Raw genomic sequence first — 25987 nt, 5'->3', positions numbered from 1 at the left:
CTGTATTTGGAGAAAAAAAATTGAAACAATATCCTAACTGGAATGTTTTCAACAGCAATTTTTACCACAGCAGCCTTTTTTATTGCTGTCATCTGTTTCACATTTCACCTGTCTAGCTGGGTGTTCTTCTCTTCTGCTAAAGGAGACATTCTTATAACAGGTTTAGGGTTTGGGGAAAATAAAAGTGTAAACAGTTCTTTTTTTTTTTTAATAATTTACTTGTGTTTACAAATGTGTGTATACCCGTATCAAAGAAATACCATGTGATGGAAATGAGATTCTGTGTTTGCAGCTGTCTTGCGTTGAATGACCTGCTAAGAGGAAGGCCTTTGGATGACATCATAGACAAGCTTCCAGAAATCTGGGAAGTTATGTTTAGAGTGCAAGATGACATTAAGGTAATGGAACTGTAATTTGAACTGGAATCTTCAATGGAAAGTAGTGATCAAACTTTGAGGTATTTAGAAGAGATTCTTTGAGAAATTGAGTTAAAGCTAATGGTAGTTATGTGCTAAGCAAACTAAAGGTTCAGGCCCTTTGCAGTTAAAATTTCCATGCTCTCTAATGGATTATGTGTGTTTTTCCTCATGTTTTTAAGTGTTAGCTTCATTCCTGCTGCTACTCTTGAAGGTTCAGCATTTTTTCCTGGATATGAAAGAATTACTCAGTATATTCTCAAGTATAGAAACATTTCTGGGTGTTTTTTGTCTGCTTGTGTGCTTAAATGCCTTGCAGATTGGAAGTCAGAGTCCTCAGGTCCTCCCATGCTAGAGCCTGTGTTTTCTGTGCATCCAGATTTTTCCAGCAAAAGCAGGGCTGGATTGTTTCCCAAACTGTGCTGTGAACAAGGAAGTTGCTCTTATACTAATAAATTCACTGTGTTCAGAAATGTTCTGGGGCACTCAAACCAACTTGCACAGAATGTTCTTCCTTATTGCTAATGAAAAATACTAGCCTCCAGAGGAGATCAGCTATCTGCATGCATCCTTTTGGAATGGGTTCATGGGACACCAATTTCTAAATTTCATCTGGAAAACAAACTTTGAGAAAGTCCATTTGTGACAGCCCAGAATTATTCTGAGAGCATCTAAAGAAGTTACCAATGCCAGTGATTGTGTTTCAGTATGCAGGAGTTCTGCTCAATACTTGTTAATTCATCAGTGCAGGTAAAGTGAGACTTTGACTGGTAGCGGTGTCACGTGCCACCAGGTCAGTGCTGATTTGACTGCTTACTTGCTGCTATGAAGTTTCTTTGAAGGTTTGTAAGTGTCAGCCATGAATACATTCTTAACAGAACTACTGTTATACTTATCAGTAAGTGTGCATCATTAAATAGAAGCTGTAAAACTAGTAATAATGTTATTTGGTGGTTTTGTTGTTTTGTTTTGTTTTGTTTTTTTTCAGGAGTCTGTGCGAAAAGCAGCAGAACTAGCCTTAAAAACCTTAAGTAAGGTAAAAAACATATTTTGTCACTTGTACACATGTGCATGTTCTGGATGTCTGTGATAATCATTCCTCTTCATCTCTCAAGGAATGGCCTTTTACAACAGGCTATCATCTTAGAGAATTGTCTAGTATAAGACAGAGTAATAAACAGAACAGTATCTTAAAAGGCAATTGTAATAAGCTTGGCCACATACTCCTCCTTACTTCTGTTGACGTCAGTGGAGTTCTGGTGTTTGAGGATAATGCAGTGCTAAGTTCTGTACAGCCACAGAAGGGAGATACTGAACTGGTAGTTCTCTCTCCTAATCTTCTTTTTCCCACTTCATGAGATCTAAGGAAACATTCTGTAACTGCAGAGAGATGTAGCTGACCAAGCCCGGTTAAACCTGTTGTGAAACAATGTAGTCCAGTCTGAACTTCACTGTTGGGTGCAACCACTGACAGAATATGCTGGGGATACTTTGCATATCACTTAATGTGCTGTTTGATATTCTTCTAAGAGGTCAAATCAGTGGAAATAGTAACAGATCATAAGAACTGTATTTGAAATCATAACTTTTGTGATGTATGCAGCATGCAATTTCAATGACAAAAGTGGTGATCTGGTCCAAGCACACTGCTATTACAATTGCAGAGTCTTCTCTGACATGGGATTTGCAGCCCGATGGTTGAATCTGTGTGGATGAGAAGGGCTGTTCTGAGCTGAGAGATCATTTAGTGCATTTCCCCTTAGGTGCAGATCAGCACCTCTTAGATGTGGCTTTGAACTTGCCTTTTCTGAAAGCTGACTGTAGCTGAAGCATCTTCAAGAACGTGGTTTAGGGTCTGAGTACTTTCTGGAGAGCACAAACGTGGCAGAGCTTGGGTTTCACTGTAAGCAATTTGTGCAGTTGCATTTGGCTTCTGTTTGACTCAAAAGGTGCTTTGACTAAATCCAAGCAGGAAATTTGTACATACTTGTAACAGCAATTCTCATCTGTCTCCAGGTTTGTGTGAAAATGTGTGATCCCTCCAAAGGAGTTGCTGGTCAGAAGACAGTAGCTGTATTGCTCCCTTGTCTCCTAGATAAAGGAATAGTCAGCACAGTTGCTGAAGTCCGGTCTCTCAGGTTAGTTTTGCAGCCTGCGAACTTGCTGGGTTGAGGGTATGTATGATTTGGGCATGGTAGGAGTGGGTTGGTGGTCGGACTAGATGATCTTAGTAATCTTTCCCAGCTTTGATGATTCTATGATTTGTGCCAAAGATACCCATCTTATTCACTTCACTTGCAGAACATTTTTTGTGTTTGAAGTCACAAATTTCTGCCCAAAACAGCCTTCATATTGAACCCACTGAAACAGGAAGCTATATTTGTATTTTGGAAGCATCTTATTTAAACAAATGGAGACAACAGTATTAAAAAGTTAAACCCTTTGACCTTGAAATATCTCCCTTTTCTGCAGATGTACAGATTCATGGCTTAGGAGAGAGTTCTTTTGTCCAGGTACAAGAGGCAAACTGATCTTCAAGAGTTTTTTTTCTGCTCAAGATTATTTAGAAGTGGCATCTCATCTACTTGTAAACAAACAAAAAAAGTCCCATGATAGTTCCTGGAAAAGACAGGTCTTATTTCATGTCTAGATGTGACTAATGACAGCACATATTGCAGAGACAAATGCATTTGTTCACATTGCTCAGATATGTGTTATGCATTTTAATAGTTTGATGTCCCTTGGTATGTAGGGAATTATTATGCTTGTCACTTTGGAGCCTTACTTATTTCTTCATTTACTTCAGACCTGGAGCATTGCTGGTCTCCTGAGAAACAATTTTCTTTTATTGATTGTGATTACGTAGGAAGGTTAAGGAAGCTCTAAACAAACAGTGAATTTTTTTTTTCATCCTTTTTAAGGTTTGAAAATACTGTCAAAATGCAGTCTGAGAGATCTAAAGATTTTAGACCGACAAATGGGATCTGTACAGAAGGATCTCAACACACTGTAATTGTGCTTTTCTTAGGAAGAAGCAATTGATTTCTCTTGAGTGACTTTTCTCAGAACCTTTTTTGAAACATGTTATTTGTTCCTACAGTAGTCTGTAGTACTCCTTGCCCTTTTTAATACCCTGGCTAATCTAAGCAGTCTCCATGCAGAGCATAGAATGGCTTAGAGGCTCAGGGCTAAGATCTGCTACCACCTAATCAGAACAATGTATAGATAGTGATCTGAATTGGCCATTAATTGGCCATTTTTTGGTACTGTATTAAAGTATACCAGAGATTTTTTTCAACCAAAACTGTTTCTGTGTTGATTTTTCCTTGCTTCTTCTAGCATTAACACTCTTGTGAAGATCAGTAAAAGTGCTGGATCTATGCTGAAACCTCATGCACCAAAACTTATCCCAGCCTTGCTGGAGGCCTTGAGTGCACTGGAGCCTCAGGTCCTCAGTTACTTAAGCCTCTGTGCAACAGATCAGGATAAAGTAAGTGCAAATATTAAAGGGAATTATCAACAGAGCAGAAATAGCAAAGATAAAAATTGCATTTATTCTGTTCTTGACCAGAAAGTAGCAGATTTGAGAGGTGGAGGTAAAGAAGAATGGCTAAAGGGTTACTAAAAGAATTTAATCATTGGAATCTGGATGGACAGGTTTGGGTTGTTTTGTTGTTGCTTTTTGGGGTTTTTTTTGCTGGGACAAGGAAGTGTTAGGATTTTTTTTAGTTCCTAAATTTCCATGTATTTCAGAAAGTGAAGAACAACTTTGGTAACAAGCAATTAAACATCACTTCAGCACCATGTACAACTGTGAAACAGGCAGAGTCTAATAATGCACATGTACTGTCAGACTTTGCTACTCCTTTTCCTAGGGGTTTAATTGTGTGATGACTTGTAACATAAATTAGAAGGCATGCTGTAACAGTACAGGCTGGAGCTGGGTGTTTCAGTAGTGTCCTTGTAATCTGTCTCAAGGAACCATATTAATCAGTCACAGGCTTCTGGGGAAATAACTGGAACCCTATTGTTCTGTAGCAAGTTCAGCTACTTTGATTGTGGGAGGAGGAAAGGAGCAAATTCTGCTCTTCTGTCAACTAGAAAGTAGTGAACAATAGGGCAGAGTTTCTGTTTTTTTCCCCATTTTTGTCTGTGCATCATATCAGAATTACATAGTGCACCTCCTGTACTCCAGCTACAACATCAGCTGTCTCTGAAAGAGAAAACGTTCACAGTTTGTAGAAGTAATCATTTTTTTGCCTGGGTATATCCAAAATGGATTTTTGGCTTGAGTTTAAGAGGTAGTGAGTTACACCTAATGTTGGCCTTTCAGGTTGAATTAACATTTTCTTGTTCTTTTTTTTTTTTCTTTAGACTGCAATGGATAGTGCCAGACTTAGTGCTGTCAAGTCATCTCCCATGATGGAAACCATTAACATGGTAATTGTTTGATTTCAAGAAGTTTCCAGTTTAAGGAATGTATGATAGGAGACTGGAAATGGAAGTAGGAGCATTTATGGAATTTCTCTTCAGGCTTTGTTTTATTATCTCCTTGTGTGGATGTCTGTTCATGTTTTTCACACGCTGATTTGTCTTATCCTGTTAGTCACAGCTTGCTCTTCCCATCTGTTGTAAATGGCTGTGGTTCCATTTGGAATCAGAGAGAATGTTTTTCCACCTGAGAACCTGCTCCCTTTGATGAAAAGGGCTTCTTACAAATGCTTTTACTTGGATGGGAGCTCAGCTAATTCTGTATTTTGCTTTTTGCATTTTGCCATTTCTTTTCATCTCTGGCCTACAGTTCAACAAAAAAGCTGCACACCTAGCCTCAGGCTGGCAAAAGTCCTTGTTCTTCAGACACAAATGCTGTCTTGTCCTTGCCTTGTGTTGCCTTAGATAAGCTCACCTGGACATTGGCTTCAGATGGTGGGGATGTTTAAAAAAAAAACTCCAATGTCAATGAAAGCACTGTCTGTAGCTGGTGTTTGTTACTGTAGTTTGCTGCTGGAGGAGTTCCTGATGCTGAGGCACTGTGCTGTAGGGTTTGGTAGACCTTTCTGGTCTGCAGGCACCAACCTGTCTTTTTCTAAAGAAGAGGACTCCCTGTTTTCTGCTTGGACACTTCATGCAGCCTGGGACATGAGAGCAGGCAAGGGTGTGTGAGCACTGAGCAAGCTTTAGGAGAAGTGCAGTCTACAGAGCTATTCTCTTCACTTGCGGAAAAATAACAACAGCAAGTTCTCCTGCATGTAGCAGCATTTGGGATGTTGGGTGTCTGTGCCAGGGGGACCTGCATTTCAGTGTCAGGTGGAGTGCTCTCTATAAATAGTGTGTGAAGTGGTTGGGGATGAAAGGTTCCGTGTAAAAAGTGTACTCATGGATGCCCTGCAGGCCAGAACAGCTGCTGCTGTCTCTCTTCCTGGCTATATCTCTGCCCCTTCACGACAGTTGTGATGTTCTTGTCAGTGCTTGAGATTTGTTAGCGAAAGGCTGGGATAGTGCATCTTCCCTGAAGTACCATAAAAACGTTCTGGTCTGTGAGCAGCCTTCTCTATTCCTGCATGTTCTGGGGCAGACTAGGAGATGGTGAACTGTATCCTTGTAAGCGATGTTGTGGGTTATTCCTTTCTCCCTTCACCCTACTCAGAGTAGGGAAAATTGTCAGGATACCTGACTCAGAAGCTCAGAGAAGGTTAATGCATGATCTTTGAATTTGCTATGGGGTGAATCTCCCCTCTTGCAGACAGTACTGCACAGTACTGGTAACATGAGACTTGTTTGCTCACAAGCATCAAGTGTACAAGTGATTAGAAGTTTACCAATTATATCTCTCAAACTTTTGTGGCTTTTTCCATCTGTTCGCCTTCTCCTGCTTAAAAGCTTGACTGTTGCCATTTCATTGTGTAGTCAGGCTGTTAATGCTTCAGGCTTTCAGGCAGTCAGGACAAATGTTTGGTTTTGTCCTAAGATAGGCACCCTTTGCACCTCTTCTTTTCCAGTTCAAAAGAAATTCTTTCTTGTGTAATACTTTCAGCTTTTGAAAAAGCCTGAGTGCAGGAATATATTGATTGATTCCAGTAATTTCAGCAGGGTCGTCTCTCCACAGGTCAGGGACAATACAATCTCTGCGTGGTACAGGATGTTTTTTTTCAGATCAGCTTGAAGTCTGTCACATTCATTATTTTATTTTTTTTTCCTCTTCCCTTTTTCTAGAGCTTGCAGTACTTGGATGTTTCTGTCCTGGGTGAGCTGATTCCTCGGCTGTGTGAACTGATAAGAAGTGGAGTAGGCCTAGGCACAAAGGTACACCTGGGATGTTAATAGCCGTGTACCTCAGCAAGTATGAACAGCGATAACCGGCTGCTAATATGGTTTAATATCTTTTGTTTTCTCCTGCAATCTTCTAGGGAGGCTGTGCCAGTGTAATTGTCTCACTAACCACACAGTGTCCCCAGGACCTAACACCTTATTCAGGTAGGGTTTGTTTCTAGTCTCAAGTTTTAAGCGTTTTTGATTGCTGCTTTGTAGGTAGCTTTTCTTCCCTATTCACCTTCGATTGTTATTACAAGAATGATCCTTTTTTTTTATTTTCCTCAGAGTTGTTTGAAGTTGTCATGTGTGAGATAGGGATACTAGTTTAGATCTGTAGGATGTTCGATTCATCACCAACCTGGAAGATGCTGAGAGAAAAGATGAGAGAGTTCCCCAGTGCCCAGGAGAAGATGGAGGAGCAGATGGAAATTTGTCTCTAGACCTTTTTGGAGCATAGTATGCTCCAAAACAAACAAAACAATGTTTGTGTTAGTGTAGTGCTGTAAGTAAGCACTTGTTTTTTCACTTTGATCTACAGGACAATCATAAAGGACTTAGGTCCTGTGGATCTTAATTCTCAATGTAAAGAGAAAATTTATTGTGATTTAGGAATACAAAGAAGGACTCCTTTCTGCTGCAAAGTAGAAAAAGAACTCAGTAGTTGATAAGCTAGGGTGCTTATGTCAGAGAAGCATTATCAGTCAAGATTTGCAGGCTAAGGATGGCAGAACATCAGCATTGGCTGCGCTTTGCCACCAAGAGCTGCATTACACTGTGCACTGGAGTAAACATGGAGGAAACGGATGCATAACCCAGCGAACTTTGAAGAGTGAGAATGCGTAAATGTCTCACTTTGAAGAGCGTGAAGAATGTGAAGATGCGTATGATCTAATGAAACAGGCAGTTCTAATTCTTGTCACAGCAATAAAAACATGATACATCTGACAATGTGAACTCTTCCAACAGGCAAACTTATGAGTGCTTTACTTACTGGCCTGACAGATCGGAGCAGTGTGATACAGAAGTCTTTTGCTTTTGCTATGGGGCATCTGGTCCGGGTGAGTAGGGGTTTGAGATAGTCTTAGGCTTTTTTACTTACTTGTTATTGTTTTGGTTTTTTTCAACTGTTTGAGTGGTCTCTTTTCTGTTACAGACTTCTCGGGACAGTAGCACTGAGAAGTTACTGCACAAGCTTAATAGCTGGTACATGGAAAAGGAAGGTTTGTTTCTTCTTGGATATTCAGTTACAGAATATATAGAAAAAAGTTCTTGATGCTGACAGAAGCTGGTAAAGAAACATTTTTATATTGTGATGTTTGTCTTCACTACTTGAATAATTTCCATGCATTGTGATCTGCGTTCCTCTCTTTACTGAGAGGCTGACCAAGCTGTCAAACTAAAAAAAAAACTTGCCTCCCAGTTGTAACATGCTTATTTTGTTCTTTCAGAGCCAGTGTACAGAACAGGCTGTGCTTTAACTGTACATGCTGTGGGACGCTACAGTCCGGATGTAGTGAAGAACCATGCCAAACAGGTGTTGCCATTGGCTTTTCTTGGCATGCATGAAGTTCCTGATGAAGAAAAAGGAGAAAAAGATGATTCTACACTGTGGGCGGAAGTTTGGCAAGAAAATGTACCTGGTAAGTTGCATTAGGAGAAGCAAAAGCTTTCCAGTGGATTTGAGGCTTGAAATACTATTCTTTGTGGAAATCCATTTTGGTTATAGGAAATTCTTATGGTAAGAGATGTGGGAAACTTATTTTCTGTATTTCCTACTGCCCTGAAGATGTTCTGTAAGAACTTGGGTGGGTTAACTTCTCTGACTATTTGAAATAATTGCTATTGTCAATAGCTGATGATGCACAGAGACAGTCAGGAGAACCATTTTATGGTTGTGAGGCACTTAATGCTGCTGTAATGCAGCCCTTATGTTACGGGTAACTGAACACCTTTGGAACTTTCCATGATGGTCTTTAGGGATTGCTGCACACTCTGAATTGGAGGGAACTTTGGCCTGCCTTTGTTGCTGGAAATCTTGTCTGGTCCTCTGGTGATGTCTTGTGGTTTTACTTCAGTGAATGTAACTACGAATCACAAAGGCTGTTTTGCCGTGCTTTCTAGAGGAAGATCTGGATGCATGGTGAAATTGGTTTTGCTCGTTCCTTCTCTGACTTGATTTCAGATCTAGTCAGTAAAAGAAAGAGCTGAAGGGTTTTCCAGTTACCTCTGAAGATGTGACACAGTGCACAGTGTCTGCCACGTGGATAGCTTTTTATCTAGGTACAAAAGTCTAAAGGTTTTGTTTCCAAGACTTACTGATAAGATGGAACCAGTCTTCAATAAACTTGGGAAGAATTCTTTGCTGCACTGCCTGAAGTATGAACTACCAGCATACTGTTTCTGTAAAACAAAACAAGAAAAAACCTACAGGAATCTTTAATTGCCTACTCCCCTACTTTATTTTATTTTTTTTAAGTAAGATATGATATTTGTTCATTCTTTGACAAAATTATGGTTTGGTTTTATTATGCAGGTACTCAGGGTGGCATCAGGCTGTATATGCAGGAGCTGATAGCCATTACACAGAAGGCATTGCAGTCCCAGTCCTGGAAAATGAAAGCTCAGGGAGCAGCTGCCATGGCATCAATTGCCAAACAGACCAGCTCCCTTGTACCTCCACATCTGGGAACAGTGCTGTCTGCATTGCTGCAGGGCCTGCCAGGGAGAACATGGATTGGAAAGGTAAAAACAAACTGTCACCTTGCAGGTGTTAGTCCAGCACTCGGTCTTGAAGCAAGAAGTTCAGTGTTCTTTGTTACAGAGGGCAACATACAGGAAGTCAGATTTAGGGAGCCTAGTGTTTGCCCTGCACTTGGTGCAGAGTCCAGTGCTTACTAATCCTCATGTGGTTGGTGATTGCCCAGCACTCCTGTTTATCAATATCTCTGCAGCATCTCTCAGCCATGGTGAGAGTCAGCAGCCTCACAGTTCTTTTTTTTATTGTTTGCAACTTTAGAGTTCTGCTGCGCCACGTTTTAGTTTTAAGCAGGACTAACATATGGCTCAGTGGTGCAGAAAGGCCCATTTATGCTGCTGTTCAGTGCAAGGCCTCTGCGGCCTCTACAGCAGTGTAGGAGAAGTGTAAGGTGCAAGACGTTGCTTCTTTAGGCTGGAATCACAGATGTGTGTCCCCCATACCTCTGTCAAAGTGCAAAGGACGTTCTTGCACAGCAGGACCACACTCCTGTGAAGTATTTCTCAGTGATATCTGTTTTTTCACTGCAGGAGGAGCTGTTAAAGGCTATCACCAGTGTTGTCTCTGCCTGCAAGTGAGTATCTTGAAAGAAGTGGTACCCTTGGGATCTGGGATGTTAAAAAGGTGGTTCCCACATAGGGTTGTGCATGGAAGAATCTGTGTTTCCCTGCTCTTCTGTGAGTTCTGAGCATCAATACGTGGGGAGTTTTTCTCCACTCCTTCTGCCTGTATGTGGTCACTGGTGAGGGTTGAAAGGCACAAACAGTGCTTCGTAAGGAGCTAACAATTGATTTAGGGCAAAGAGAGGATGTTGAAAGGCCAGAATTGCTGAAGAGAGACAAGAGACTAAGTGGAAGAATTAGCACCTTAAAGGGGAAAAGAGAGAAAGAGGAAGAAATGGGAAGGGTGCATTGAAAATGTGTATGGAAAAACAGGAAGAAAATTCAGGCAGGACAGGCAGAGTAACAGTGAAGAAGAATTTGGGAGTGTAGCTTTAGATAACTGTTGGTAGGCAGCCCAGTGCCTTAATGTGGGAATTGCTTGTGATCTCTGGAAAAAGTTGTGTTTGGGGCTAATATGAGTCTGATGCATCTCCGTGTGCATTGGTGTTGCAGTGCAGAGCTGCAGAAGTCGGTGCCTGGCCAGCCCAGTGTCAATGATGTTGTCCAGGCTGTACTGAAAGAGTGTCGGAAAGAGAACCTGAAGTACAAGATGGTGGCACTAAGCTGCATGGCTGCAGTGCTGCAGGCAACAAAGGAAGATCGGTTCCAGGAGCTGGCAGATATCATCTTCCCCATGATAAAGAAGGTGATGGTTCAGCTTGGATTTTCTCTCTTTCAAAACAGCCAAGTAGCAAACGGTCACGCTGATGAGGTTCAAGGCATGCCAGATTTCTACAGAGAAGCAGTATGAGGAGGACACAGCACTCAGCTAGATCCTTGTTAGGGCTGACTACCAGACTGCTTGTGAGCCCTGGGAAGGTTGTAGCTGTGCTCCCGAATTCTAAATTAGCCCTGTAATTCCCTTGGCAGAATCTGTCCTGTGGCATCCAACATTGTATCAGTACTGCATTAAAAAGTTAATTTTCTGGCTGCTCTACAGGCAGCAGGGCACTCCTAGAAAGCTGTATAAAGTGCTTCTCTTGAGCTTTTGCAGTGCTTTGCAGTTCTGTGATTCAGACTCTCAGCACCGGGAGTTCATAGAATCATAGAATCACCAAGGTTGGAAAAGACCTAAAAGATCATCCAGTCCAACCATTCACCTATCACCAATAGCTCCTACTAAACCATGTCCCTCAACACAACATCCAGCCTTTCCTTGAACACCCCCAGGCTCGGTGACTCCACCACCTCCCTGGGCATCCATTCCAGTGCCTGACCACCCTTTCTGAAAAGTAATACTTCCTCATGTCCAGCCTGAATCTCCCCTGCCGTAGCTTGAAGCCATTCCCCCTGGTCCTATCACTGATGACACGAGAGAAGAGGCCGACCCCCAGCTCACTGCAGCCTCCCTTCAGGAAGTTATGGAGAGCAATGAGGTCTCCCCTGAGCCTCCTCTTCTCCAGGCTGAACATTCCCAGCTCCTTCAGCCTCTCCTCATATGGCCTGTGTTCCAGACCCCTCACCAGCTTTGTTGCCCTCCTTTGAACACGTTCCAGGGCCTCAATATCTTTCTTGCAGTGAGGGGCCCAAAACTGGACACAGCACTCGAGGTGCGGCCTCACCAGTGCTGAATGTAGGGGAACAATCAGTTTGGGAGTTGTTTGGGCAAAGGGCCATGAAGGCTTTCCATGCACTTCTGCAGACTGCCAGCAGTTCTGGAGCCACTGGTAGCCAAGGAGGCCATATGGGGGTTCTGGGCTGGGTGTAGAGACTGCCTGCACTGGCTTTAAGGGAAGATTGGTTAAACTGAAGTGTGTGGTCAGCCTGCCCTTATTCCCTATCTGTCATGCCTTCCTCACCACTGCAGAACTCTGAGAATGTGGGTGCAAGTTTACCAAAGCTTGACGAAGAAGATGAGGATGCGAGAGAGAGGGAGCTGCAGCTGGAGTCCCTGCTCTGTGCCTTTGAGACCCTGGGCAAAGCCTGGCCAAGGAGCCCGGAGACGCAGCGTGAGTCATCTGACACTGAGCTCTGGAATCCCCCCCCTTCAAAGGAGGAGGGGGAGGAGAGAGGGACCTAGAAATTGCGTTTGGTGTGAGGAAGTTTTTGAGAAGATTTGTGGATAAGTTTGGAAAAAAACAGGGTGCGGAAAGAAGATGCTTTTCTTCCAGTGTTTCGTAATGAGTGTAGTGCCCTGCCTTGGTGGATGAAGGTTTCTGGAACCATTTGTTGCCAGTGGTGACTTGATCCTATGCTACAAATCTAGGGTGGTGTAACTTGAGTACAGGATAAGGAATATGTAGGAGACAGGGCAGGAAGTGATTCCTTCTGCCTTTCCCTGTTGTGACCAACAGTAACATAATTCCTTAATTTTTGTAGGTTGCTATCGCCAACAGTTTTGCAAGTTAATGTGTGACCATCTGAAACTCAGCACATGGAAAGTGCAGCTCGGAGTGCTGCAAGCCATGAACGCCTACTTTCAGAGGTAATTCTAATTTCTGCCATTCACTTCAATTTCTTTACTGCTTCAGACTTTTACATTATGAAAGACATGCAGTGATTCTCAGAGGAAGGTACAGTAGATCTCTGTCCTAGTGATACAGAGTGACTGGTTCTGCATTTGACAGGTTGGTGCTGTTTGAGGAGGAGCATGCAGACCCTGGGGCATTGACAGAAATACTGTTGGAAACCTGTTCATCTATCACCCATTCTTTAGGTAAGTGAATGTTGCACAGCTTAAGGTTGATAATGAATTGCATGTTAATATATTTCTCCTTTGGTTGCTGGCTAGCAGAGAAAATGCAGAATGAGAATAGGCTGCCAGAGGTAGCACCTCATCCTGCCTTGCTCTGTGGAAGCTGCTGAAAATGATGTAGTACAAGATGCTGTTCTCAGGGAAGTTTATTCCTCTTGTGCTTGTGTACCACCAGTAAATACTGTTTGTTAAAATCTGGATGATTTATAGCCCTCAAAATTTAGCTGAGGAAAAGTCTGTGATGCACAGAGGTTGTTTATCATCAAATTGCAGATATTTGAACCTTGCTGCCGTTCAAAATGTGCAAGGAGCAGTAGACCTGTATTAATTGGGAGGGTGATACACAGGGCTTAGGGGACCTGTTAGCCTCTCCCTGGTCACTTTCTGCCATTCAGAGGTGTCTGACAGGGTAGCTGTGCAGTCTGGCAGCGTATATGAGCTGTGCTATGATTAGTCTTCAGACTGTGGAGGTGACTGCTCTCTGTACAGCTGTGTTCCTTTGGCTATGAGTTCAGTTGTTTTTGTCTTGTTCCTGTTTTTAAATCCCTTAGAAAACAAAACCTACACGTCCGTCAGAACAGAAGCTTTGTCTGTGATACAGCTACTGCTCACCAGACTGCAAGGTGAGACTCTGTTCTTGGCACGTGGGAGAATTGCTGTTGGATAAAGAAAAGCACATGGCCATGTGACCTGGAAAATGAGAGAGAGAGTTTCCTTCTGTTCTGGGTGATTTAGCGATGTATTTAGACTTAGATTTTTCCCAGTCAGCTGCTTGTTGACTGGGAAAACTTGAAGACCGTTTGAAGCAATTGTGGATGAAGTTGGATGTAAAGTGGACTGTTCAGGCTCGACCAAGCATGGTCACTGTGAGTGACATGTAAGCAAGTGCTCCTTCAGCCTATGTGGGGGTGGGGACTGTTTGTTGGTGTGGACTTTCAGCATGCCAGTAATCATGTCTGGTGTCGTTCTCTTTCTACACAGAGTCTAAACAGTGGGAAAGTCTGAAACCAGAAAGCAGAGAGCACCTCATCCACTCCTTATCTACAATGGCATCAGACAGCAGACCTGAGCTACAGGAGAAGGCGTTTGTATTGAAGAAAACACTTGAAAATCTAAACTAAATGTAAAAACATCAACTATGAAGTGCCATGTAAAACAAAAAAAAAGTGCAGTGGTCTGAAAACCAAGTGGGAAAATGAAGATTACTCTGTAGCATGCATCATTCCTGGCCAAAATAAAGAATGCCTTAAGTTCTGTTCCCCATTAATGTTACTTTTACTCTTTTGAGCTTATTATTAGTTAGTATTTTGTCAGTAAATACCTCTTAATGATCTGCCCTAGAATGTTTCTAAGTGTGCATTAAAAAAAAAAATGTAGAGGGCAAGATGCTTTTATTTCCCTTTCAGTCAGCAAAAGAATGTTATTCAGATCCCCACTGTCCTGCAAAGCAATTACTGAATAACCACCAGCACAGGAAGTGAAAAGCTTCACTCGTGTCATGTGTGGAGATCTGTTACCTGGTGTCACTGAGACTCTGCAGTAGGGCTAGTGTTCATTACCTGTAAAGAATGAAACACTGCCCCTGAAGTCTGTGTTAAACTCCTGTGGCTTCCAGGGGCAGCATTTCATCTGGCACCCACCTCTGCTTCTCCTATTTGCTCCTCCCTTGCAGCCTCTTGTCCGTGAGCTATGAAAGGCAGAATACTGTTAGGTTATCTCCTTCTTCTCTGACCTCAGAATGGATTGACCGAGGCTTTGCCTTCCCCAGCTGTAACCTCGGCCTCCCAAACTTTAAATGAGAACTTTCTCAAAGGATGCACAAGAGAGCACTTTACTGAGCTGTGTGGTACAAAATTGGGCCTCTTTGGTGCCCAGGTAGAACACTGCTCTTCTCAAAATTGTTTTGCATGGACACTCCTCAGCTGCAGGGGAAAAAAAAAAAAAAGAAAAAAAAAAAGGGAAAACAATCTTTTCTAGATATGTTTTTGAAGAGTGTTCGAAGTTTGCAATGATATTTTTAAATAGTGGTAATATTTTTTTCCCCTTCATGTTCGTAACTCTGTTCTTGCTTTGGAAATCTGTATTGATTTAGAATTGTCAGTATTTGTAAGGAACTGAGTTGTATGTTGTTTCTCAGCAGCCCAAGTGATGCTGGTTTCTAGCAAATACTTTTTAATTTGCACTTAAGAAGAAAGATTATATCTGCATTAGCGTGGAGTAAAGTTGCTATTTGATGATGTGGCCATGCTGCCTGTCCCTTGTTGCCCTCCTCAGATGAAAGACAAACCTGACCACTACAGCAACAGACTTTTCATAGCATAAAGTTAGCGCTGCACCACAACCTGGCCAGCCGCATGTGTACAGTTTTTTGGGGATAAATGCTTTGCTGATGGTGAAATAAAATCATTGTTGTGGGTACCACCATGTCCATGGTTTCCAGCACAGGAAAGCTTGTTTCTTTTCTTACAAGCCGTGGAGCTCCTTTCAGAGAGGATCTGTTGGGACGAGAATTGTTCAGATAACATCACCTTTCCTCCACGTCCATTTATTCATAATCAGGTGTACAGTACCTACTTTTCCCTCAGGTGCCATTTCCCATTCAGTATTTCCTGGTACTGTAACATCCAGTTGTCTGGCTTTGTCCACGGCAAGGGAGGAATGTAGATTTTACACATCTGGTAAGAAAATGTCTGCAAAAATGGGCAGAGCTGTCCCACTGTGGCTCTTGTGTAGCAGAACCCTCAGCAAGCACTAATGCTTTGTGCACTAGGGCTGGTCAGCAAGCAACTTCTTGGTGCTGGGAGCTGGTGCTATAACACTTTGATTTACACCTTGTTGCAGGGAGCTGCTCTTTGTTTACGTGTAGCTTGAACTATTGAGCACAGTGTATGTTTTAAATCTTTACTGGGCAAATCACTTTACAGTATCTTTACAGATTTGCTTGCCATGACGCGTATTGTCAGTGAGCGCTCATTTATTTTGTATTAGATGAATATTACCAGTGATGCTTTGCTGTAGCAGTTCATTGTCTGACTTGGGTTTTTTCGTGTTTGGTTGGAGTGACAGTTACAGAAAACAAGTCTCCAGGTCTCTGGTAATCTGATTTTTCACTGCGGACTGGAGTATGTGGAGGCGATGCCTCACGTGGTCGAAAGGCTGTAAGGAGAACTGTACTAATTGTTGATAGCAGCCTGACTTTATTGGGGATTTACACTAGAGGGAAGAGCATATTCTAGGAACTCTAAAAACAGCTGGCTTGACAGCTCTGGCCGAGTGTTAGGAAGGTTAGAGATGGCTTACTACTGTCTGAATCACAAAGCAATATGTCTTTCTCGTGGTTACAGAAGATTCAGAGCTCCTCTCTAAAGCACGTGCCTATACACAGAACCTACCTGTACAACAGTTAATTCAGTCAGAGGCTTGATTTCTACCCCCCTCATTTGTAAACGTGACAGGATTAAAAAATAAGTAGATGTGGCCTTCCTAGAGTTTTTCCTCTAAAAGTGATTGCACTATGTAAAACACACTGTACTTTGCCCAGCCTGGGCATCCTTGTGCTGCTGCAATGCTGCTTTGTATACCAGGGGTGCAGTGCGCAGATTTGACACTAGCACTCATTCTGACCTACAAGCTGTTGCTTCAATGGATGTATATTGAGAAGTTTTCTAATGTTGCAAGATCTCCATCAAACTCACTGCAATCTGTACTGTCAAAGTATGTAAAGGGACTGACTGAAAGAAAACCCTGTTGCTTACCAGAAAGGTAAAACTAAATAAAAGATGCATGACCTGTCCTTGGCAGTAACGGGTAATTTTTCTCCTCTCCTGATGAGATTTTTCAGTATTGCTCCAAATGCAAAACGAGTTTTCAGGGTTGGGAGTGGAATGAAGTACATGTGTGAGCGTGTTTATCGTATGTGTATGTATTCTTTAATATCTGATGGGTGTGTGTTTTACGCATGTGTATATGGAAGGTCATGAGATGGCTGCAGCAGAGCAAATCCAGTATTTTGGGACGCTGGCTACTTCTCTACCAAGTAACTGATTGAAGCAGCTTCTGCCACATTGTCACGCAGAAATCAAACTAACCACAGAATAGTATAGAGCAGGTGTGTTTCATCAGCACTGCGCATGCCGGATGCAGGGGGATATTTCCACCTAGCCTGCACAGTGGAGGGCAAGAAAGCACAATTAAAGAGCAAATTGCTTACATATGCGTTAGGTGTCCAAGAAAAGGCTGGGTTATTACAGTGAGGCCCCAGAATGATTGACACCCCCTCCCTCACCCCATCTCAGCTCTTTCACACACAGGTATCTCTCAGTGGTCTTTCTGATGAAGGTCGTTGTCTTATTTTCTTGGACTTGGGTTAGGACAGAGGCTTGGCTCTGGTTGGTCAGCTCATCAGCCACAACTCCATTCACCAATCTTAGCTTAGCATGGTCAAATCTGCAGCTGTCGATTCAACACCCCATCCTAACTTTCCTTAATTCAACAGCATGCCCACATCAAGAAGGGAGCTTTGCTGCTGAGTGAGGGTCTGCTACCTGTGGGCTCTGGGTGCTGCGAGCAAAGATGTGGACCTTGGGATTTTATACTAGAGGGAAGACCACAATAAAATGTTGGTATGGGTTGAGTCTGTCCCTATAATCAAGGGCTGGGGCATGTTAAAACTGTAATTCTAACTAAAACTAACTATGCCTTATTGGGTGAAAAACAGCAAAGGAAAAAAGAAAGGAAAAGTTTTCTGTTTAAAATTTATTAGAATCATTGGCAAGCAACTGAAAATGAGCAGTTAAAATGCTACACACCGTACTTCTCTCAAATAAGTAGCTTACACAGCTTAAAACTTACGCTAACTTACATACACATGCAGCACTTTAATTGACAAAAGCTGAATGCAGTATCTCAGTTTGCAGCAGGTTTTCTGAAAACTGTAAATGCTGCAAGCTTCATTCATCACACCTTTCTGACAGAAAGGCTCCAGTTCAGCCATGAACTGAAGCTATTAAAAAAGCCAAAAACAATGACTTACTGAAAAGAATCAAGATAAAAATAATGATTTTCTTTTTAAAAAAGGTGATTCTCGGGCTTCCTATTATCAAGGAACACAGAATGCTTGAGTCATCATTACTGTGTTGTTTGTTACTCAGCTTTGTTGTTGCTAGTCTCATTCAGTGGCTGCTTTTTTTTTAACTGACAGTGTCTTGAAACTGTGGATATACCATCAACAAACTTGGTTCTGTAGAGGACATTGGCGTTGTTAAACATTCCATCCTTCAAAGACACCACAAGGAACTACAACAAAACAGAACGTGTGAAGTAAATGCTACTGTCCAAATAAAGATTAAAAAAAATAGGAAACACTTCAAAAAAGAGGATTACTTTTAATTCACTTAGGTATTATCTTACTAATATTGCTTGTGTGTATATATATATATATTTTTTTTTTCCCCACTGAAAGCCTCATAGAACATGCTGGGTTAATGCACACCACCATTTTTGTGTTTATGAATTACATGCTTGGTCTACTCAGTCCAGGATGGCTGGCACATCCTGTCCTGCTGTAGCACCACAATAAAATACGACCTTTCTTGATCATTGACCATTGGGAAAATGTTGCCCTGAATTTTTCTAAGAATGCAGTTCATTCATGCACTAAAGCTGCAACTCAAATTCATGCACTAAAGCTGCAACTCGAATTGCTTTACAATACCACTAGCAACTGCTGTTCCTCTCTTCTCTACCATAATTTGGAAAGGTGATGTTTACCAGCAAGTAAACATACTACTTTTCATTCAGAAGAATATGTTCCTTCAGTTCTGTGGGTGGACAGGTCACAGTAACCCCAGGATCCTTTCCACAAGTACCCATACTATTTTACATTTTTCATTTTAGACTGAAGAACTCTGTCAAGAAAACAAGAACAAACAAACAAACCCTGGTATGTGGGCTATGTCTCTAATTGGCTGTACATAGACCATCCTCCTTGTCAGTACCTGCTTTTCTTAACCAGTGCAGCAACTGCTTATATGAAGAGGTAATACTTAAAAGTTTCAGCTGCCAAGCCATAAGCCAAATCCAGCTGAAATGACTCAGAAATAAAATAGTTCTGCAGTTCAGAATGCCCAGGAGATGGCTGCCTCTGAAAAGAACAAAGCTGAATAAATAGTCACAGTAGTTTCAAGAGCATACCTGGGACTGTTTGAAATGAGCATGAAGCATCTGTCCAATATTCTGGGTATGAGAAAGGTCAAGAGCAGCATCCACTTCATCCAAGATGTAAATTGGAGCAGGTTTGAAGAGAAGGATGGCTAAGATCAAGGACAAGGCCACCAGTGATCTAATACAAAGAATAAGGAAGCTATATTTTATGCTTTTGTTTGAGACTTCCACTTATTACAGCAATCATCTGGTAGTACTAAAATGTTCTCTGAGAAGCAGATTCATGCTGTGAGTTTTGGGGAGAGAGAAACAAGAACAGCTGCTGCCACAACTTTTCACTAAGAAATGTGGAGCCTTTTGCTAGAAACAGTATTGTTAATTATTTTACTGGCAGATCAGGTTGGCTGGGTTATGATTAATCTCTCTTCCAGAGGACATTTTTTGCTCTTCTACAGCAAGAGTTGCTCTAAGGAAAGCACTGTTCTGATGCTGGATGAAGTAGGTCACCCAAGAAAGGATGAAAAGGCAAAAGCATCTGATTTTTTTTATTGTTTGTTTTTTGCCTCATTATTTTAATAATAACAAAGGATCTTGGGCTGTCTTGTCCTCTGAACTGGAGGACCATGACTCAGGGAACAGTTACATTCTGTTTGTGGTGACTGAAATTCTAAGGAAGGGATTGTATCAGCTCCGTGTTCTTAAGTCCATGGGCCAAGATTCCCCATGGCTCAGTTTGAAGGCCAGTGCTGTTCAGCACTTTTGTCAGCGATCTGGATGTAGGGGCAGAAGGCATCTCAGCAAATCTGCTGGTGATCAGTGGCTCAGCATCAGCCAGTGATCTGCCTGACAGCCAGGAGGGCAAACTGCATTGTAGGGTGCACAGCCAGTCAAGGAGCTGGTTCTCTCACTAGATGCAGTGGTAGTGTGGCCTCGCTTCAAGACACTGTGTGCATTTCTAGGCTGCATCATACAAAGCACCTAAGGGTTCTTGAATCTGTTTCGAAGTGTTACAGTAAATGGGATTTCATCAGGTTGGGAGTCATCCATAACAGTCATTTGCCACTTCTCCCAGGTGTTCCTGCAGTGCAGGCCCTGTTTGGCTCAGTTGCTTCCCTAGAGTAGCATTCTACTGCTTTCCCCCACTGACTGCAACTCGAAGGCTGGAGCACGCCGTGTCAGCAGTACCTCAGTACTGCCTAGCGACTGCAGTTTTTCCATCATACATTTTTGTCACTCCTTTGTGTTACAAAATTTTGTTGCTATATGCTAAGCGCTGCCTTCTTTGAAGTCAAGTTCCCCTTTGAGGGAAACTGAACTGATCATTCTTTAGATACGAAGCCAGGATGGAAGAAGACAGTCTACTGTGGAAACAGCTATAAAGCATAACTGGTTATGTGTGAAGTTGTGATTGGTTAGAGAGACCAATCACATCCACAACTGCAATGGAAAAGAAGACAACAACCAAAAACACATCCACAGTTTACCAACCTTTGACCTCCACTAAGTTCCGTTAAGTTTTCCTTCCAGATGTTTCCTAAGCCAACCCTGAACTCCAGACCATCCAGGATATTTTGCTTTTTAGATGGAACTAACATGGCTTTGGCTCCTGGTAGAAGCATCGAGAAGATGGAACCAAAGTCTTTGTTCACCTAGAAGTGGCACCAGGAAAGGACTATGAGCGTGATTTGAGTCAGAAGCACAGTTATAAAAACTTAGTGATGGGCAACACGATGCTCTAGGCTTCTTCATCAACTTCATTCAATGAATTCTCACGTCTTAAAGTTTAGAACATAGAGTATTTTATTTCAGCTGTGCTGAAATCAAAGCAAGCCTAGCAAAGTACACAGGACAATTTAGACAAAGTTAGTTGGATAAAACAGAGATTTCTTTCATTACCTAAGGGGAGCCTACAAGAAAGGTAGAAGGGGAATCTTTATCAGGGGGCAAAGTGATAAGATGATAGATTTTGTAGTTGTTATTTTGAAGCGAAAGAGGGGAGATTTAAATTAGACAGGTGAGAAATTCTTTACAGCAAGGCTGGTGAGGCACTGGAAGAGGTGGCCCAGAGAAGCTGCAAATGCTTCCTCTCTGGATGTGCTCAAGGCCAGATTGGATGGGGTTTTGAGCAATCTGGTCTAGGGGTGTCCCTGCTGCCCACATTAGGATGGTGTGAAATTAAATGATCTTTAAGGTCCATTCCAACCCAAACCATTCTGTGGCTCTGTGCAAAACAGTCTATTTAAGAGGCAATGGCATCTGTATGCCAGTAGCTTAACTTTTATTTTCGTGGGCACTAAAAGAAAAAGGTAGTTCTGCAAATTTGACTCTGTCTCCACAGTTCACAGAGAATTCATGCTCCACCCTCAAAAGTAAGCTTAAACAGAAGAAATGGAAGTTTCTGCTCCATACTATAAATATTTAAATAGGCATAGGAGATCAGTTCTAGAAAGAAACAAGTTTTTTTCATACAAATACGCAAAGCAGTGAACTAAAGTGAATCTGATCCCCAAGAAAAAAATACAGGCTGAAGTGCTAAGATTAGATTTCAAATGACATACCTTTTCCCAAGCAATGTGTAAAGCTTTATTTTTCTTTCGGTCGAGCTCTTCAATAGTTGCAAGAATTTTTACCTTGTCATTCTCTACAATTCTCTTTTTCTTCATTAAGTCATTATACTTATGCAAGAAGAAAAGTTATTTCAGTGAACAAAGCACAGAACAGTGGGAGTGTAATTAAGAAACACAAAATTAGTCACAAGATTGAAATCCAAAGCATTTGTTCAGCTGTATGCTGGATTTAAATTTTAGGGTGTTGTTTGCAAATTAAAGCATTAGAATTCTCAGCATCTGGTGAAGGTGAAAATCAGCACTACTCCACAAGTTGCATTCTGATTAAAAGTTAACCATGGCTCCATTTATCTTTCTGTGCAGGAAAGGATACTTCTGAAGGCACACAGGAAGAACAGGACAATTCTAATTAAGAACCAGTATTTGAAACATTAGGTCAGTGAATCAGTCCTGAGACAAAACTGGAACATCCTCAGGATACACACAAATCTAAGACAACCCTGGAACACCTTCAAGCTATCTTGCTTCTTTTTCTTGATCCACAGCCTTTGACGAAGTTGTGATACTTAGTCAGATATGCCAACAGATACAAAGCCTGCCCAGCACTACTGCTGCCAGCTTAGCAAGGGCTGTGGTAGGAAGTGTTGAAATTAGCCATAGCTTTGTTATGTGTAACTTATTTTACTAGCACACAATAAGTAGTTCAAAATATAAAACTAATATGATCTAACAAAAAGCAGCTCTATCAAGAAGATTATACTTTGGTGTACTTAGGAACAGAATATATGAAAATATATATTAAGTCACATCACAAATACAATATACCCAAGATGCTCAATTTCTAAAGGTTAAAATTTGGAGTGCTTACCCTTTCCTCTGCCTCAGAAAGCAAATTCATAGCTCTCATGTTCAATGACTTCTCCAGCTTCTCTTTTTTTGTCTGCAGCTTCTGCAGCTTCTGACCTGCTTCTTTAGGATTGCTGGCTTCAAAGTCGTAAGTTGTGTCTGGCTGGCCAAAAAGCTCTTTTTCTGAAGCTATCCACTTATACTCTTTCAGCAGTTTGTCCAACTGTACACAAGAAGACATGCTGATGCTTTAGTTTATTTTTAAAATTCTGAATTAAAACAGAACAACAAAACCCAACCTGCTACTGTCCTAAAATCACTCTAAAGTATCAGTTATTTCATTCCAGTATAACACAGGTGGATCCCTTCACCGTGCTTCATGCTATATCCAAGACCACAGGGGGATCAAGATTTTGGGGGAAGTTTCATGTATGCTCTTCCACGTTACTTGGAACATATTTTCCTGTATCTGGACTAAGCCATTGTTGCAGAGTATCTGGATTAGATTCTCTAATTGGTTACCCAGATTATCCATAACATCAGAATGTTTTTGTGGTTTTTTTTTCCCATTGATCACCTTCTTTGACACATTTTCTATGAATCCATAATGATCTGTTACAATTCAGAGTTTCCACTCGTCCTCTTTCATATAAAGAGGTGCAAGTAAAACAGTGCTTATTATTTAAAAAAAAAAAAAAAAAAAAGGAGGCCATTTCCTTTGCACAAAGCGAAGGTAATAATGTCTTGGCCACAAGATGCAAAGAAGAACACAATTATGAAATACCGTGGAAGAGGCATCAGCAGTCTCTTGTTGATACTTGCTGATGTCATGTTCTAACGCATTCATGTTGAGCTGCAGTTCATTATTTTGCTCTCTGTATTTCTCCATCTCTGCAGATTTGGCTTTGATAACTTTAGTTCGCTCTGCCATTAATCCCTTTTGCTTGATCAGCTCGTTCTCCGCGTTCTTTAGAGATTCCTGTTAAGAAAATCAGACAGCTAGTAACTTCTTACAAAAGCAGATGTTACGGAGTTGGGAGTAGCAGAAAAAATCAACACATAGTAATAAAGCAAAAAAACCCACCCAACTCCTGCTAAAGCTAAGGCTAAATAATTCAGTGCTGCCAAGAGAATCCAAATGGCAAAAAAAATACACAATGCAATTTAAGCTTTAAGAGATCCTCAGTAACATCAAAACTGATAATATAGTATTCCCTCTTACCCTTGTCTTAAATGCTTCGGCTGCCAAAGCATCAACTTGCTCCTGGAAGGACACGATTGCTTGTTGTGCCGCCTCACTCTGTTGCTTATAGGAGGCTTGTTCTTGTTTCAGCTGTTCAAGTTCCAGAACTAATGCTTCAACTTCCTAGAAAGGTGTTTTAAGATTTGTTATGGTTGTACTTCAGTGGAAAGAATTGACATTTAATTTGATAGAGTAAATATTGCAGAAGGTAACACTTGCTCTTCTGTTGAATGGAGCAAAACCACAAAAGTATCACAAATTTCTACATGTGAGTAACTACAAAGAAATATTTAAGTTGTGAAGTTGATGGGATTGAAACTTCAGAATAAAACTGACTTCTGGAAACACTTGTAGCACTGAGAAAATAGCAATAGAGGTGAGATTTACCTGCTGCTTTTCTTTCATTTTTCTGCTTGAATCATCTGCTTTCTTCTTGGCGCTATTTAGTTTCTGCTGGGCATTTTTTATTTCCTGCTCACGTTCTGCTTCTGCATTTTTCATTTTATTCTCTAATGCCTTATACTCTTCTTCAGCTTTCTTCTGGCTCTCTTCAGTTTTCTTTAATGTCTCTTCACACTCCACTGAATCAAAAGTACAGTACTAAGATTGAACAGTGCTCTTATCCTTAAGCTTAAATCCTGGCCTCTCTCTGGAATAAAAATCAGACTCTACTACAAAAAAAAAAACAAAACACAGCTGGCTGTTTTTTGCCAGTTTCTGAAGTCAGCTATTTCAGTAATTCCTGAGACACTGATACCAGTTATTTGCAGGGCACCAAACAGAAAACCAATCATTAAAATTAACATGAAAAAGGGGCAAAAAGATGAACAAGAAGTAAACCATGAAACAGCCATCTAGTCAGATACAACTTAATCCTTCACATACAATATACACATGCATTATTATTTCAGTCCATTCTTTTCTCTCACTGTTTTCCTTACCACTGCATTTGATTTCTTTTACACTTTTCCCTAGCTACATAAACAGTACTTATTTCCATTGTTTTATCATTCAGATTTATACTGCTAACCCACATTGTCTCCTGAAAAAGATGGCTTGAAAAAAAAATCACACAAATATAGGACTAAATGCATTTTATAATGTTGGTACAAAGCCATTTTTTCTTTTACTCTGAAGCATGTATGTGGAATCCTTAACAAGGACACAACCTTCAGAAAGGCACAAAAAACATTATCTGAGCCCCATACCTGTGTTTGCCAGCTATGATTCTAGGACATACTCCAAAATATAAAACAAATATTTTCAAAGCTATTTTTTCCCTTGGCTGTTTGCTTCTCAACTGTCAACTGTCTTTCTCTGCAATTAGCTTTTAACTGCAAGATAAAAAACACATTTGTCTCACCAATAGTTTTCTTCAGAGCAAGCAGGTCTTCCTGTTGTTTGTGATAAGCACTTTGCTGAATCTTAGTTTGCAGTAGCTCTGCCTCTTCAGACTTCATCTCCCACTGCTGCTTCAGATGCTGGTACCTTTGAAGGCAGCAATGATATATGCTGATATAATGAGGGGTATCCAGCATTTCAGTTTCAAGTTGAAATAAGCAGATACAGAAATGCTTATATTCCCACTCCAAAGTGACAACTATAAGTGACAACAATTACAACTATGAAACAAACGAGCTTACATTTTATAGGAGACTAACAGAGCTTTACAAAAATAGAGGTGTGTAAATATATAAATTCAAATGTGCCTAAAAGCAATTGTGAAGTCTGTAGAAAAGTAGCTTATGCATTTAACTCATAGTTATGAAGCCCTGAGAATATATACTAAAAACAAACAAATGCAACACAGAGCTTGGAAACAAATCAGAGCTCATGTTTTTCCAGACAGTAAAATAAGAAAATCATTGAACAAAACAACAAGAAGCAAAACTTGTTTCTTCCTTTTGGTTACATTTTTGGAAATCTGTTATGACTTAAAACAATCTGAAAAATAATTCCAGCTGGCAGATACCATAGTGCCCTACACTACCTTCTCATGGGATTTTTTTAGAACTAAATGTATATTTTAAATTCTATTTTTAAAAGCACAACCAGTAAGAAGGAATTGCTTAAAATTCAAACATACTTTTAAGATTATTTAACTTAAATCCTTACAGCAGTATCACCTGAATATTCATTCTCCTTTAGGATCTTTATATTTCCTTGGGAGAATAATAAGAACTATCACGAACTGAAATTCTTGATGGGCGTCACAAGATAAGGGAAATAAGCAGGAAGAGATGGAAATCATGGTGCAGTTAGCAAACTCTGACCTAACTGCTGTCAGAGTAAGGTAGTGCAACAACTGGAATATTACAACTGAAGGCTA

At 41.0% G+C, this 25987-nt stretch overlaps 2 protein-coding genes across 5 annotated transcripts in view; one reads left to right on the top strand and one right to left on the bottom strand.

Annotated features, from left to right (window-relative positions):
- ECPAS (Ecm29 proteasome adaptor and scaffold) overlaps positions 1-16633 on the top strand; it is a 59243-nt gene extending 42610 nt beyond the window's left edge. For all 3 annotated transcript variants that reach the window (XM_042829415.1, XM_042829414.1, XM_042829413.1), the window contains exons 32-49: positions 293-398; positions 1405-1452; positions 2433-2554; positions 3756-3906; positions 4791-4856; positions 6630-6719; positions 6824-6890; positions 7695-7786; positions 7882-7948; positions 8177-8368; positions 9262-9470; positions 10014-10057; positions 10599-10791; positions 11953-12094; positions 12465-12570; positions 12713-12801; positions 13392-13463; positions 13822-16633. In XM_042829415.1, coding sequence (XP_042685349.1) covers positions 293-398; positions 1405-1452; positions 2433-2554; positions 3756-3906; positions 4791-4856; positions 6630-6719; positions 6824-6890; positions 7695-7786; positions 7882-7948; positions 8177-8368; positions 9262-9470; positions 10014-10057; positions 10599-10791; positions 11953-12094; positions 12465-12570; positions 12713-12801; positions 13392-13463; positions 13822-13961 — 1996 coding nt within the window. In that variant the 3' untranslated portion in view covers positions 13962-16633. The remainder of the gene's footprint in view (positions 1-292; positions 399-1404; positions 1453-2432; positions 2555-3755; positions 3907-4790; positions 4857-6629; positions 6720-6823; positions 6891-7694; positions 7787-7881; positions 7949-8176; positions 8369-9261; positions 9471-10013; positions 10058-10598; positions 10792-11952; positions 12095-12464; positions 12571-12712; positions 12802-13391; positions 13464-13821) is intronic.
- A 944-nt stretch (positions 16634-17577) lies between these two features.
- The window catches only part of SMC2 (structural maintenance of chromosomes 2), a 22828-nt gene continuing 14418 nt past the window's right edge, over positions 17578-25987 (bottom strand). For both annotated transcript variants that reach the window (XM_042829576.1, XM_042829577.1), the window contains exons 17-25: positions 25022-25146; positions 24046-24239; positions 23638-23781; positions 23200-23394; positions 22438-22638; positions 21561-21677; positions 20491-20651; positions 19033-19180; positions 17578-18135 (exon numbers count right to left, since the gene is read on the bottom strand). In XM_042829576.1, the coding sequence (XP_042685510.1) occupies positions 17983-18135; positions 19033-19180; positions 20491-20651; positions 21561-21677; positions 22438-22638; positions 23200-23394; positions 23638-23781; positions 24046-24239; positions 25022-25146 (1438 nt within the window). In that variant the 3' untranslated portion in view covers positions 17578-17982. The remainder of the gene's footprint in view (positions 18136-19032; positions 19181-20490; positions 20652-21560; positions 21678-22437; positions 22639-23199; positions 23395-23637; positions 23782-24045; positions 24240-25021; positions 25147-25987) is intronic.

The sequence above is a fragment of the Centrocercus urophasianus genome, unplaced genomic scaffold (assembly GCF_019232065.1).
Source record: "Centrocercus urophasianus isolate 14NV4802_14NV808 unplaced genomic scaffold, USGS_Curo_1.0 seq_31, whole genome shotgun sequence".
In the NCBI taxonomy this organism is placed as follows: domain Eukaryota; kingdom Metazoa; phylum Chordata; class Aves; order Galliformes; family Phasianidae; genus Centrocercus; species Centrocercus urophasianus.
Note: the sequence above shows the minus strand (reverse complement) of the source record. Positions and strands in the feature narration are given on the sequence as shown.